Source organism: Panthera tigris, chromosome D1 (assembly GCF_018350195.1).
Source record: "Panthera tigris isolate Pti1 chromosome D1, P.tigris_Pti1_mat1.1, whole genome shotgun sequence".
Taxonomy (NCBI): domain Eukaryota; kingdom Metazoa; phylum Chordata; class Mammalia; order Carnivora; family Felidae; genus Panthera; species Panthera tigris.
In genome coordinates this window covers 89,482,691-89,498,739 of record NC_056669.1, presented here as the reverse complement: position 1 = coordinate 89,498,739, position 16,049 = coordinate 89,482,691, and the positions used below count along the sequence as shown (strand labels likewise).

Below are 16,049 nucleotides of genomic sequence, written 5' to 3'. Positions count from 1 at the left end.
TTAATCTTAACAGGGATGTCAATATTCTAAGTGCATGAAATGAAGATAATCTACTGCCATCTGAAGTGGAACCAGCAACAACAAAACTCTTTGGAAAGAATGCACATTTTTATAGACATGAAAAATTATAATTATATATCATGTACATAACCATGATTACTGACTTGCCATTATTTTGATACTAAAATGTCCTCCTATATCTGTTCATGCAAAACTTACTTACATTGGAATTACATTGTTGCTTTTTTTCCCCTCCACCTTTTTTACTGGATGGAATTATTTTTTCTAATTGTTACCTCAGTACATCAACAATCTGGCATAGCTTGTACAGATATTTTGCATTAGTTTCTTTACCGTTAAGTTCAATGAGTTAATAAACCGTAACATTAATTATTTGTTTCTATAGCAAACTCTAACAAACAAAGCAGACACTAGATAAGCATTAGTTGAATGAATAAATCTTAACTGATCCATTTTTATAGCACTCGACCTGGGTTTTCTAAGTAAGTAATGCCAGTGACCAGAGCCATGATGTTCACGAGACAGTGCTTACTCAAGATGTAAGAATGGATGAGATTTGGTGCCTGCCCTTGAGCCCGGGAGGAAAACGTGTACACAGACAATACAAGGCAGAATGTGACAAGTACTAACCAAGTGACAAATATCAAGGTTCTGGGGAAGATGAAATTATACCTGGGTGGGAGAATGAGGAAGTCTTCACGAAGGAGGTGACCACTGGGGGACATCTGAAAGGCAGAGTAGAAATTCACTGGGCAGAAATGAAGGGTGACCATCCAGAAAGAAAGAACCATAAGAAGGAAAGCGTGAAGATGGAAGGAAACATCTGGCAGCCCCATGTAGTCCGCTTCATCTGTATCGTGGGGGTACATGGGTATACGGCATGGAGTGCTAGGTTGAGGAGTTCTGGAATAAGTAGACAATGAGCAGCTGTGGTAGTTTCGAAACAAGATAAGCGACAATGAAGACTAGTATGACAGCAACGTGGAAAACAACCCAGAATTGAGAGAACAGAGGCATTTGGAGTCTAATTGGGAAGTAAGGAGGCTTCTGGGAGAAGATAAGTAAAAAATGAAGGCTTGAATAACAGCAAGGGGGATACAGGGGAGGGAATGGGATCAAAAGGTAGCACAGAGGCAAAAACACCAAACTCTGGCAACCAATGTGGTGCCACAAACAGGAGCATCAGGAAGAGAAAAAGGAGCTGCTTTAGAGGATGGGGCGCCTACCGCACGAATGCCTGGGACATACTAACGGCAAGCACCCGGAGATCCACCACCCTAAAGCACCTGTCCCCTCCGTCAGCATCAAGGATCCCAGAACAGGGATCCAAGCTTCCACACGTGCACACCTCAGGCTTTCTACCCCATGCAGGGATACCTACTACCCTCTCGACATCTCACTCCATTTCCTATTGCCCAGTCATTTCAACAGAACAAACACAAGAGCTTTCCCATCAACAGGCACCTTTCTCAACACGACCGAGGACAAGACATGCTGTCTTCACCTTCACAGTTCTGACAGTCTTGTCCTGCTGCAGCACTTGGCCGAGGAGGATGTGTTTTCTTGCTGTTTGTCCTTTGTTGCTCACGGAAATGGTTTTGCTGTTTTATGGATTTAAAAGGAATGTAAAATTCAAAAAGAAAACAATACACATATTGCAACAAAAAACATGGATGATAGGGGAGCCGGGGTGGCTCAGTTGGTTAAGCGTCCAACTTCGGTGCAGTTGATGACCCGGTTCATGGGTTCGAACCCCGCGTTGGCTCTGCACCAACAGTGTGGGGCCTGTTTGGGATTCTCTCTCTCTCTTCCCCTCTCTCTCAAATAAATAAATAAACTTTTTAAAAAGTCCTTATTTGGGGCACCTGGGGGATTCCAGTCGGTTGAGTGTCTGACTTAGGTTCAGGTCATGATCTCACAGATCCTGAGTTCGAGCCCCTCATCAGGCTCTGTTCTGACGGCTCAGAGCCTGGAGCCTTTTTCAGATTCTGTGTCTCCCTCTCTCTCTGCCCCTCCTCTGCTCACACTCTGTGTCTCAAAAATGAATAAACGTTAAAAAAAAAATTTTAAAGCCCTTATTTTTAAAAAATGTGGATGATAAAGTTGAACACAATCTCAGAAAAATAGAGCAAAAAGAGAGGAAAATAGGAGAGAAGGGAATATAAAATAGGAGAAGGGATCAGAGATCAAAGAAATTCAACATCTGAAAAGTGGACATTCTAGGAAGAAAGGAAAGAGGAAGAGAATTGAAGGAAGAGAATAATCAAAAAATAATTCAAGACAATTTCTCAGAACTCTGGACATAGTTTTCCAAACTAAAAGGCTACTGAAACGCCCAGTATAAAAAGACAAAAACAGTCTTATGTCAACACACATCATCATACATTTTCAGAATGCTGAGGATAACGAACTTGCATACATTTCCTTCACGATCCAGCCATGCATGCCACCCCCTCCAGGGTCACCTCTCCCCAGCACAATCCAGCCCAGCCCCCTTCCCACCCATCTCCCCCCAAATAGAAGTCAGACCAGGTCCCTCCTCTGTTTCAAACCTTCTGTGCTCTCAGAAAAAATAAAAATAGAAAGAAAACAGGGGAATTGGACTTTAAGACCACTTCTAAAGTCGGATGACTCTCATGAGCATTAACATTTTTGAATGAATGGATAAAGGATTCTGCTCTACAGACAGCTACCAAAATGGAGCTTTTCTTCTTCCTACCTCCCTCCTCGAGGCTTGTGTTCTTTTCCCTTTCAGTTTGACTTCAGTCATCAATGCGCTCTTTTAATGCGGATTGTTGGTCATACCAGGATTGTATGAATGGCTCCGGAATGAGATCTTTAGTGGAAGAAGTCATAACAAAATTTCAAAAGAGCAGTTGAGAAGTAGGTGAAGCTTCCAAGATTCTCTCAACTCTCCAATGGGCTATGGTGAGGAAAAGAAGGCAACGTGGAACATGGAACCATTCTATTCGATTAGGTTAGGTGTTCCACATTTGCATTGGCCATCAGACTATCATGAGTCTAGGAAGTAAGAACTTACATATTCCTATACAGAAGTTGATAAGGTGAATACAAAAAGTGCCCAATATATGTCTAACCAAACTGACTAGATGAAATGGATCTCCGGATTATTCAAACTGATACACTTACACTTTCAGGTTCAGTAAATACTTATTGAACACCTACTTTTCTCCGGGCCCTTTTTGTCAATAAAAAGGCAGAGTAAGCCCATGCCCTCTTGTAGCTTATGTTCTCATGGAAGTGTCTGATAATAAACGAGGCAAGGTAGGGTAGGGATGTGTAGTGACAGGGTGAAGGTTGTGAGAAAGAAATTGCTTTGGATAGGGTGGTCAGAGACACACTTTGGGGAGATACATTTCACCGGAGACCTGAATTGTGACAGAATCCAGCCATACGAAGACCAGGGAAGACCAGGCAGAAAAAATAACAAAAGTAAAGAAATGGAAGTGGTGTGTTTAAAAAATGAACAATGAGGGGCACCTGGGTGGCCCAGTCTGTTAAGCATCTGACTTTGGCTCAGGTCATGATCTCGCAGTTCATGAGTTTGAGTCCCATATCATGGTCTGTGCTGACAGCTCAGAGCCTGGAGCCTGCTTCCGATTCTGTGTCTCCCTCTCCTTTTACCCCTCCCCCATTCACACTCTGTTTCTCTCTCTCAAAAATAAACATTTAAAAAAAGAGAAAAATAAAAAAGAATAGGAACTGATGGGAACGTAACAAAAAATGAGGAAGACAATTCAAGATAAGATTGGAGAGGTAAGCAAGGGCCATAATATGTAAGGGCTGGGTAGGCCATGGTCAAGAGTATGGATTTCTCTTCACATATGGAGAAATATTTTTCTAGAAAATTCATAATAAGACTGACTATACTATTGTATTCACTCACCATCAACTGCCAAGAAACAAGCAAATGAAGTTTTTTTCAACTGTTGTTTTCACATTTTATTTCAACCATACGGTTGCTGAGCACTAAGGAAATTTTCTTTTTTAAAAAATTTTTGAAATTTTTAAAATTTTGTTTATTTACACATTTATTTTTTAATTTAGATCCAAGTTAGTTAGCAGATAGTGCAAAAATAATTTTAGGAGTAGAACCCAGTGATTCATCCCCTATGTATAACACCCCGTGCTCATCTCAACAAGTGCCCTCATTAATGCCCCTGACCCGTTTAGCCCATCCCCCCTTCCACAACCCCTCCAGAAACCCTCAGTTTGTTCTCTGTATTTAAGAGTCTCTTATGTTTTGTCCCCATGCCTGTTTTTATATTATTTTTGCTTCCCTTCCCTTATGTTCATCTGTTTTGTCTCTTAAACTCCTCATATGAGTGAAGTCATGATATTTGTCTTTCTCTGACTAAAGAAATTTTCTTTTTCTTCTTTCTTTTTGAAATGAGGCTACAGTTCCATCACGTTCATGGCAAAAGAAAAGAGAATCCTTGATGAAGGAATCAAGGGAATTCAGTATCAGATCCAAAGATCTTATCCACTTTCTTGTGCTGATCCACTTGAGGTGGAACCTGAAAGCATACGATCGCTCAATGCACGGGCCACCACAGAGAGCAGGCAGGACGGCGTTGCAGGCTTGAGGCGAAATGGTCTCTATTCAAGCCAGCTTGTGTTGCAACTCCTGCGTTATTTCAAGACGCTTTTAAACTGTTCATGTTCTTCCCTCCCATTTTGGTATATACACATACACACACACAGACATATATATACACACACACATATATATATATATACACACACACACATATATATACATATATATATATACACACATATATATACATATATATATACACACACACATATACATATATATGTGTGTGTGTGTGTGTATATATATATATATATATATGTATATATATATATATATATATATATATATATGTATATATATATATATATATATATGTATATATATATATGCAGGTGTTCCCTTCTATCTTTTGCTCTTTATTAATCTTACCTCTGATGCCACTCCCTAATCGAGGTATGCATTATCCATCGATACAAGTGCAGGCTTCTTCTAAAGGTGCTTGGTTAGGGGTTTGCCAGCCGACGTAAAACGAACCATTTACATCAATTCAAGGGATACCTAAAGCCGAAAGTCATGGAGGAGCATTTGCTAGTTAGGGCAAGAGTCACGGTGCAACTATTTCACGAAAGCAAAGGCTTTAAGGAACCCATTTTCCAGTGTCGCTTTTGCTGTAACGCACAATTGCCCCAAGTAATACAGGAATCAAAAATTGCTAAAAGGAATAAAGCCAAAACCTAGTGCACCGGCTACCCAGACGGAATGCTCTGTGGTACTGTCCGCCTGCATTTAGCCTGGCTGCTTACTGAAATACTCCACTAAAATGCAGTTCTTAAACACGTAGAAAGATAGTGTTTTTTTCTATTACAAAACATTTAAGTCCATAAAATTGAGGTGTCTTAAAAATGGTGACGTCTTTTTTTTTTTATTCAAAATACCAAAATACTGCATATATATTGAGTCAAGTGAGTTTCTGGTCTTGTGAACAATTATATCACAATGTGTTGTCTCCTCAAGTCAGCGTGTAGACAGACTGTGTGCTAAAATCTTGTCTTCTTCTCACAGTTGCTCTTCCTTTCCCACACTGTATCAATCAATAATCCTTGCTTGTTATCGCTTGTCCTACCTCAAAATCTCTAATCAAATCCCTCCACCTCCACCGCCTTGATTCGGCTCTTATCTCCCATACAAACTATTCCAAGAGCCTCCAGCCAAAAACTACTGATTGTCCTGAGCAGGCTCATATGTCACCTCCCCATGAAGATTCCCCAGCTCTCCATCCATGATTAAACAACTCCACTTGCTTTGCCCTGGTAACCTTTGGTACACACCGCTCCTACAACACAGATTTCTCCCTCCTGCAGTGCTGTCAAAAATATGCAAGCCATGTGTGCAAATTTAAATGTGCTAGTAGCCTCATTAAAAAGGTAAAAAGAGGGGCGCCTGGGTGGCTCAGTCGGTTGAGCGTCCGACTTCGGCTCAGGTCATGATCTCATGGTCCGCGAGTTCAAACCCCACGTCGGGCTCTGTGCTGACAGCTCAGAGCCTGGAGCCTGTTTCAGATTCTGCATCTCTCTCTGACCCTCCCCTGTTCATGCTCTGTCTCTCTCTGTCTCAAAAATAAATAAACTTTAAAAAAAAAAAAGGTAAAAAGAAATTGATGCATTTTAATAATCCATTTTATTTAACCTGGTATATCCAAAATATTATCACTTCCACATGTAATCAATATAAAGCATACAATAGTCTATAATTTTTCATTTTAATTCTTCAAAATCCAATGTGTGTCTTACATTTATAGCATTAAAAAAAATTTGTTTTTAACGTTTATTTATTTTTGAGACACAGAGAGACAGAGCATGAACGGGGGGAGGGTCAGAGAGAGAGGGAGACACAGACTCTGAAACAGGCTCCAGGCTCTGAGCTGTCAGCACAGAGCCCGACGCGGGGCTCAAACTCACAGACCACAAGATCATGACCTGAGCTGAAGTTGGATGCTTAACCAACTGAGCCACCCAGGCGCCCCATAGCATTTTTAAATTAGGTACTAAGTTGTCATAAAAAATAATTGAATTGTATTTACCTGTCATAAAATTTACAGATGAAAACGTACAGTCATGCACCCACGTTGTTCCAAACCTACTTGAAAGTTTTACGGTAACTTCATCAAATGGCAACTTTTTCAAAAAAAAGAGTTGTGGGGCTCCTGGGTGGCTCAGACGGTTAAGTGTCCAATTCTTGATTTCAGCTCAGGTCAAAATCTTGCAGTCATGAGATCGAGACCCCATCAGGCTCCTTGCTGAGCATGGAGTCTGCTTAAGATTCTTTGTCTCTCTCTCTCTCTCTCTCTCTCTCTCTCTCAACCCTCCCCCCCCCCCCCGCTTACATACTCTCTCTCTCAAATTAAAAACAAAACAAAACAAAAAAAGACTTGTGCCCTTTCTTCCTTTGTCACTGGCCTACAGTATATTGCTTTCAAGTGTACAAAATAAGGATTGGATATTTGTATACACCGTGAAATGGTTACCACTGTAAGTCTAATTACCTACCATTTGTCCCCTTACAAAGTTAATACAATGTTATTGACTACATGCCCCATGGTGTACATTACATCTACTTTTTAATTTAAAGTAAAATTAACATTTAAAAATCAGTCCCTCAGTCATACTAGCTATGTTTCAAATGCCCCAGAGCCCAACGTGCAGCTCTTATCTATTATATTGGACAGTGTAACTCTGCTATAATTAGTGTGTGGGTCTGTCTTCCCCACTAAATCAGACCGTGTCCAATTTACTATATCGTCCCCAGCGCCTAGCTTAATGTTTGGCATGTAAATGGTGTTTTATGAAAGCTTGTTGACTAGATAAAGAAAAAGAGAAGTGGGAGTCACTTGACTCTATCCCAACATTAAATCAAGAACATTCTCTATGAGGAATGTAAGAGGCACCCACAAGCACAAGCCTGCGTGAAAACTCATTAAGCCTTCGTACATTTGATTTGTCACTGATCCCTTTAATAGTAAAAATTACTTTGACATGCTATTCCCCCCTTTTGTGCCCTCACTGTTCTTTTCTCCTTCCTACACATTTATGCGTATTCCTCACAATTAGCAGTTCATAATATGTTTCCACATTCTCCAGTTACCTTCTCTGTCTAGGTCTTGCCTTCTGAAATTATATGTTAAGCTTCTGGAGATAGATAGACATCATTCCTGTACTTTGTAACCATCATCACACACACGGCTTAACGGCAATAATAAAGTACAAGAAATAAACATATGACACATAATCAATTCTCAGATGCCTTCTTTCTTGGCAAAGCCTTTCCCGATCGATCCTAGAAGCCCAGCCTCTCGGCACTCACATTCACACGACTGTCTCTGCATGGCCGGGACCAGGGACCTCCCGACCCCATCGGTTCCTCTCTATGTGCTACAGTGTGCTTTGATGCTTCACCCCCAAGGAGGTGGGATGTGGTTTCCAATCTTGGAATAGCCGGTATATTACTTAGTTGCTGTGCTCTCATCAAAATGGACCCTTCTGTTCTGTGCACCGTGTCCTGGCAGGACAGCTGAAGCTGAAATGGTACGGCAAGGGTGTCCCGGGGCACTCTGCACAGGTGGTCCCCTGGGAGGGCGGCTGGAGCTGAGGCAGGTGTGGGCCAGGAGGTCCCTGAGCTCTCTGAGCAGAGGGTACCCTGGCGGGACAGCTGGAACTAAAGCGGGTTGCCGGAGGGGAGGAGGCTGAGGGGATGGGCAAAACAGGCAAAGGAGACCGGGAGATACGGGCTTCCGGTGACAGCAACAAAAGGCGCAGCATAGGGAATACAGTCAAGGTTGACGGTGTAGCAGCATCGCATGGCGACACATGGTAGCTACACTTGTGGTGAGCGTAGCATCATGTACAAACTTGTCCAATCACTACGTTGTACACCTGAAACTAATGTAACGTTGTGCGTCAACTATACTCAAATAAAAAAAAAATTTAGTTAAAAAAAAAAAAAAAGAAGCCCTCTGTAGGCGTCACTTCCTGTCCCCATCTGCCACCTCCATCTCCCCCTACCTGCCATGGGATTCAGCAACACCATGACAGAAGAGAACCCTGTAAGTGCAGAGATCTCTTTGGTCTTCTTAGTTACATCTCCCTACAGATAAAAACCCTGATTGATCAACGCACAAGTAAATTTCCACAAAGGGAGTTCTGGTAGGTCTACCTTTTATTCCGATGCTGCTTGCATAACAACACAGTAAACATTAACACAAAGATGTCTTGGTGAAATCAGGCGTGGGGTTCCTCTAAATCTGTGTTGGTGATCTGCCTCTGTTGCTTGGATAGCTCTGTGATCGCCTCTCTCTCGGCAGGCGTGAACTTGGGGGTTAGTGTCACAGCATCATAATCAAATTCTTCATCAAGTGAGAAGGGCTGAACTTCATCTCCAAGTACCTGTAAAAGGTAACAAAGGAGAAAAATCCTAGAATCACTGTAAACAAAGAAAAAGTTGAAAACATAAACTCCCTATTAATATTTAATTCAACTTTTTTTCAGACTTCAGCACTCTCTGCTGATTAAGATGTTTTTAAGTAAAGGAATACATTCAATTATTCAATTTGACCTAATTTAAGTCTCTTGATATGCCCCATTTGTACCACCCTGAATCTGAATGAATATCATTAACTAATTCCACCCACGGCAAGAATCAGAAAGTCTCTCTTGCACACATTCATTATATTTTTACCACTTGTAGTGTTAGGGCTAGAGGCATATGGAAAAACTAAGAGTTACATTAGAGAAGATACACCTTAAGATTTTGATCAACCTTAAATACACCTTCACCATTTACTAAAAAAAAAAACCAAAAAAAACCAAAAGCAAAACAAAAGAAAACAAAAACACCTTATATCAGTAAAGTAATTTTCAAGTTTATTTATTTTGGAGAAAGGGACAGGATGAGCAGGGGAGGGGCAGAGAGAGAATGACAGAGGAAGAATCCCAAGCAGCCTCCGCACTGTCAGTGCAGAGCCTGACACGGGGCTCCAACTCACGAAACTGTGAGATCATGACCCAAGCCAAAATGGCTAGCCAGACGCTTAATCAACTGAGCCACCCAGGCAACCCTCAGAAAAACTATTTTCAAAGATAAAAATACTCTACACTCAATAAACTTACTTCTTCAGAAACTACCTATAATTTTTGGGCCAATAACAGTGGGATTAGTATCATCTTTAAAAATCCAGGATCCCTTTTTCCTACCAAGAATTTTTAAAAATTGTTTTAATGTTTATTTATTTTTGAGAGAGAGAAAGAGAGAGAGAGAGAGAGAGAGAGAGAGAGAGGCACAGAATCCAAAGCAGACTCCAGGCTCTGAGCTGTCAGCACAGAGCCCGATGTGGGGCTCAAATTCACAAATCGGGAGATCATGACCTGAGCCAAAGTCAGACCCTTAACTGACTGCGCCACCCAGGCGCCCCAATCTCCTACTAAGAATTTTTAAACTTTTGCAGAATTTATCTACAAGTCAGAGTAGCTGCAAAGCAATGTAATAATTTTGCACCTATTTATTCATAATCTGTGAGTTTTAAAGACTTCCTAGAGGAAGGTAGATAAAGAAGCATATTTTCCAATAAACAAAAAGAGAATACCTTAAATCACATTGTATCACCCCTTAAAGAGACTCTCCAAAAGCAAATGGTGTGTGATACAACGAACTTATCTAGCACCTCTGTGTTGTAATATGTATGGTGATACTAAAATAATTGAAAACCATGGTTTATGGAAGAATGAAAAAAATATGCCCTGAAGCTATAATCAGCTTTAAATATTCTTGCATTCAAAATTATCTCATTGAGTGGATTTTGCAATGTTCTTGAAAATAGAGCACGTAGCTGAGAAGCTATGTGCTGTTATTAAAGGTGAAATAAAACACATGAAAAGTGGCCATCCCCCATCTATTTGGCAAGCTGCGTCTCGGGGTTAGGGGTGCAGTGCTGACAGCAATCACATAGCCATGTACCATCCTTTCTCAGTAAAACCAGCAAGAGAACAAATTTCAGAGGCTTGTTCACTTCCTCCTCATTTCAAAGTGTCTGCGCGCTCTCCTGACAAAAGTAATGACGGGAGCTGCTGCTGAGTGAGTTCCCACCACGTGCCAGCCCCGGTACCAGGAACGGCGTGGGCATTAGCAGTAATCTTCAAATAAGCCGTCTTCTGAAGCTCTGAAAGATTAGGCCACTTGCCCAAGGCTACACAATTAGTAAGGGAGAGAAGCAAGATTTGAATCCAGGGCAATCTGCTTTCGCTAAATCTTTACCTTTTCAACAAAAATACCAGCAAGAATTAACCTTGAGCTTTTCACTAAGCCAAGTCATACATAGCTCTTTGGAAGAAAAGAATTTTTCTAAATCAGCTAAGCAATTCTCAGAGCTTATCATCAAAAACACATTCAAGGCTCCATGTAACACCGTGACTGCCTTCAAGCGAGTGGCTGTACACAGGAAACCCGTGAGTCTGCGGCGTAAGTGGATCTGTCCATTTTGGTCAGTTCCTAAGGTTAAGTTAAAGCGACAGAGTGATAATATTGTTAAGAACATCTCAAATGAGGAAACGTATAAACAAACAATGCTACAATATGTTCATTTCCTGAACATCAGCTTCCCTGTCATTTCTACTTCTACTCAGCAGTGAGCACTGGGGCTGGCAGGCCTGGCCACATTGCGTCCTGAGCTGATTCCAAAAGATCCTGGCAGAGGACGAGGAGGAACCCCATCTCTACCATGTATCCAGTCTGATGGGATTCTTGCTGCCCTTTCATGCCCGGTTAAAGTCCTGGCACCTACTTGTCCACCAAGTTTCAAGCCGCAAGTACCCATATGGGCCTACAGCTCTGGGAATTTGAAACCTCCACCCCCACTCTGGTCTCTAAAACCTACCTAGACCTTACTGGCCACTCTCACTAGATTAGAGGTTGCTTTGTCTTCACCCACCTCCCCTCGAGGCTGGAATGCGGTTTCAAAGAAGACAAATCCCTTTGCCGTGCTAAAATCCCAGTGATGCCGGACCACACTCCTCACATTCCCCCTACACAACACATAAACAACTCTCGTGTTCCCACCCCACTCCCTTGAGTTGCTCCCTCCATAAACATTTATTGAATGTGTAATATGTATTAGATATGGGGAACACAGGATGAAAACAGCAAAACCTGTGTCCACAAAGTTTCCTAACTTCAGGGAGAAGATAGAAGTAAATGAATGATTTCAACATCATGTGCCATGCTCTCCAACAGAGCAATGCAAAAAAGGTTAGAGAAGCACAGAGGGGAAGTGCTGAAGCTTACCTTACCCTCAGCTGAGTATTGCCACTCTCTGAAAAATCCTACTTGCCTCCCTACTCATCACCCCACTCGTGACCCACCTTGTATTAGCAACCCAGACAGAGTAAGGTTCACATGGTGGACATCTAGACTCTCTGATAAGGGCTCACTCCCATAGCCAACTTAGCTCTACATATGGTCTAACCCATCACCTCCCTATTCCCTAAGGTCCCAACATATCTTACAGCCGTAATATCCAACATTACAGTACTGGAGATGTAGAAGTTTATCCTTAAGTGGGAAAATCTTATTTTCCTTTAAGGTTTTTTTTTTTTTAATACACAAATTTTTCTCTGTCACGGAGCATGATTCTTTTCATCAATCATTTGGTACTAGCCAAAACAAGAACAAAGAATAAAGTTTTTAACTAGTCAATAAATTTGATGCCAAGGCAAGAATTATTCATTCATAATACACTTAAAGCTATAAAAGCATACTTAAAAATATAAATTTCTTCACCTGGAAGCTGAATTATTAATGGTAGCTGTTGTTAGATTAATTCCCTAGGCAATCAGTTAAATGCTGAAATACAAAAGCAAGAAACCAAGAATATCAATAATTGTTTTAAAAAAGAATGGAATAATTTCATATTTGCAATGCCAAAATGTGATGATACTCCAGACATTTTAAACCATTTGGGGATATCACTGTAATGTGGCCAGTATATCCCTGATTCAAAAATGTCGGAGGATGAGCCTCCCGTAGTCATTCAGATATTTTCCATTCTTTCCACAAACACTATGTTCCTATTAAATTCTAGGCTTTGTGCTCGGTGCTGAGGATACAAAGATGAAGACTTGTACGAAATCACAGAGAAAGGAGATAGACATATAAACAAGTTAGTACAGTAAAATACAGTAAGTACAAATCACATAGTTAGGGAGTATTGGGAACAGAGAAGGGATACCCAGCGCAGACTGGAAGGCAACGGGAAAGAATCAGAGACGGCTTCCTGGCAGAGGTAATATCTAAACAGAATCTTAAAGCGTCATATCAGTTAACAAGGTTGAGGAAAGAAGAACTTTGCAGATAAGGAGAGTTCTAGGGAACAGGCCAAGGAAATAAGATACAAAGTTTCACATGTGAGGCTCTGCAAGTAGTTAAGTGTTAATGTCAAGGTAGAGAGAAGCGAGAGACAAAGGTGGTGCCAGATCATGATGGTCTAATATGCTGTTTATCCTAGAGATGATGAAGTCACTGAAGGATTTTTTGAAAGCAAAGTAGATGCTTGGTCATCTATGCATTTCAGACGAATTCCTTCATGCATTCAAATTTTAACTGAGCACCTATAATGAGACAGTGCTGGACAGATAGGTCTGCACAAAACAGAAGGATGCCCGGCCCTCTTGGGAGGTTATATCTAGATAGGTTCCTTTGAAGATTACAAAGGGTAGATCTGGAGTCAAGGAGGCCAGTTAGGAGCCTGCTGAAGCAGTCCAGGCAAGAGGTAATGAGAACAGGAAGCTGAGAGCCGAGATGTGAAAATATCAGAAAGTAAAACTGGCAGCACTTGATGACTGATCTGGACACGGAAAGAGAAGGAGGGGATGAACGCAAGGAGGGAAGCAGGCGAAGAAAGGTAAGCTGTTTCTAACATGCTGATTTGAAGGCACCTAAAGGAATCCAGATAGAGATAACAACAGGCAACTGAAAACAGAAACCTGAAGCTCAGGAAAAGGTCTGAGCTTTTTTGGAGACACAAGCATAGAAGGTGGTAGCCTAGAGATAAATGGATTCAAGTATGTAGGTGGGAAGAGGTTTGGCACAGAACCCTGAGTAACACCACCTCATCGGGGATGGATGCAGGGAAACCCCCAATGGAGGCGGGGAAAGAACAAACAGAAATGCACAGAGCATCTGCGGACAGCAGTGAGGAGAGAACCAGAAGGACCACAAGGGCCCAGCACAGTGGAGTGAGAAGCCCAGTAGAGAGGTCGATTAAAATAAAGCTGGGATGTGTCCACTGGGATCTGGCAGTTAGAGAGTAATTGGGACCTTTATTCTGAATACACTCCAGCAGGTGCTGGAGCAAGGACACTCTGTGGTAGACTGAATGAGGCATGACGGGAAAGGAAGCAGCTAGTCTAACAGTTCCTCAAGTCTAGATGAGAACGGGAGAACAGACCGTAGCCAAAGAGGGCCTGAGGTAAAGAGAAGGCTGTTTTTCTTTTCCTTTGTTTCATTCCATTCCATTAAGGATGCGAGAGACTTGAACACGTTTACACGTTGAGGAGAATGAACCAACAGAGAAGAAAAGAGAGAAGGGCCCTACCATGTTACCACACCAGAAAAAAACACTCTCGGTAGGTAGTGAGGTTTTTTGTTTATTTATTTGTTCATTCAACACTTATTGCGTGCCTACCATATGCATAGCACTGAACTCGGCACTGGTCCCTACCTTTTTGCTTTTTAACGAAAAGTAAGCTTACAAAGACACACATCAGTGAATTCAAAGTTCTCCAGGACGAGGGTCACATACGTAATTCAAAGCAGATGTATACTGCAATTCAGAAGACATCACTGTGATCTTCTAAATGGCAGCTTTTAAAATGCAGTAGGGGGGCACCTGGGTGGCTCAGTCGGTGAAGCCTCCGACTTCGGCTCAGGTCACGATCTCACGGTCTGTGAGTTCGAGCCCCCGTAGGGCTCTGTGCTGACAGCTTGGAGCCTGGAGCCTGCTTTGGGGTTCTGTGTCTCCCTCTCTCTCTGCCCCTCCCCTGTTCATGCTGTCTCTCTCTGTCTCAAAAATAAATAAACATTAAAAATTTTTTTTTCTAATACAGTAAAAGTTGTAATTCTATTTACGTATTTCAGCTCTTGGCTACTGTGGCACACACTGGGAATTCTCTTCCTTCAGGTTAGGTTCATTTCAGGGTTCTAAGCTGTAAGACTCCACGGTTTTTGGATTACAAACTGAAATTCTGATTTATTTCAAAGAGAATAATTTGTGCAATGGAAAACCAAATCCCCTGCTACTAAAAAGAAAACAACTGTGAATTAAGTTATTAACTTGTTATTTTTGCCTAAGGAGCTGAGAGAAATATGTGGATTTGAGGGGTCTCATTTCAAATCTAATTGAAATCTTTTTTGTAGCCTCTCAGGGAATAGAATTTGCACACTGTTAGAAAACAGCTAGTTTCCTTACAATTGCTCATGTGACTTATTCTAAGAGAGACCCTGTTACAGGAGGAATCATTTTCATTCAGATTACCACACAGGCAAATTAAAGAAAACAGGACTAATGCTCAAATCAATAAGAGCAGCATTTAGCTGTAGGCTATCTTACAAAGTAATATAGTAAATAAACCGTCTTTATAGGTGAAAAATTTAGAGTCTCATTATGCACTAGAAAAGCAGGAGATCTCCTGTTGAAATACTACAAAAGTTTCTTCTATGAGGAACAACACACAATTTTTCATCTTCCTAATGTGGATTTTTTTTTTCATCTATAAAGCTGTCCAAAATTCATCAAAACAGAATAACTAAGGCAAGAAGGTATTCACAAATAGAATATAGAAGGTTCTTGGAAAATGTTTGACTCGAAGGGGGAGATGCATATGTGTAAAACCTGGTAATTTGTGGCCTCTTCTTAGGCAATTAAGAGGAAGTCAAGACATCCAGGCTACACTTTCGTCTTTTGAGACTGAAGTTACAGAAAGCAGCTATCATCTCAGGCCCACAGTAGTCCCTTGGTAGGTCCTTACAAGACATATTTGCTAGAAAATGATTCTTATGATCTTTTCTGGAAGTAGGTGCCTTAAAATAAGATTAAGACTGTTAAACCAAGGTACAGTTGATACAGCATTATGATTCTAGACAGTTCTGAAAAGTTTCTCTAACAAATAGTGGTTGGAAATAAAAATCCCAACCAAGATATCCCAGATATCTGAAAAACAGCAAAAGTTCTTCATCTACGTTTCAGAAGTTTGCCAACACAGAAATTGTTCACAGCATTTTGATTCCAACATTTAAAAAATGTTCACATTTTCTGGGAAGAAATCTATATTCCTTTTAAAGATACAATCATGTACAAGGTTTTAACTTGCATTTTTGCTGGCTATTTGATAGATTCTAGGAATCATTCCGTTTCTGTAACCTATCA

At 41.1% G+C, this 16,049-nt stretch overlaps 1 protein-coding gene across 8 annotated transcripts in view; it reads right to left on the bottom strand.

Annotated features, from left to right (window-relative positions):
• Positions 1–8,776: 8,776 nt before the first annotated feature.
• IFTAP (intraflagellar transport associated protein) overlaps positions 8,777–16,049 on the bottom strand; it is a 65,785-nt gene continuing 58,512 nt past the window's right edge. For 5 of the 8 annotated variants that reach the window (XM_042959049.1, XM_007082062.3, XM_042959050.1 and 2 more), the window contains one exon: positions 8,777–9,021. In XM_042959049.1, the coding sequence (XP_042814983.1) occupies positions 8,857–9,021 (165 nt within the window). In that variant the 3' untranslated portion in view covers positions 8,777–8,856. Of the gene's footprint in view, positions 9,022–12,408; positions 12,470–16,049 lie in introns of those variants that run through there. The other 3 variants (XM_007082064.3, XR_006208509.1, XM_042959052.1) reach the window with 3 other exon arrangements.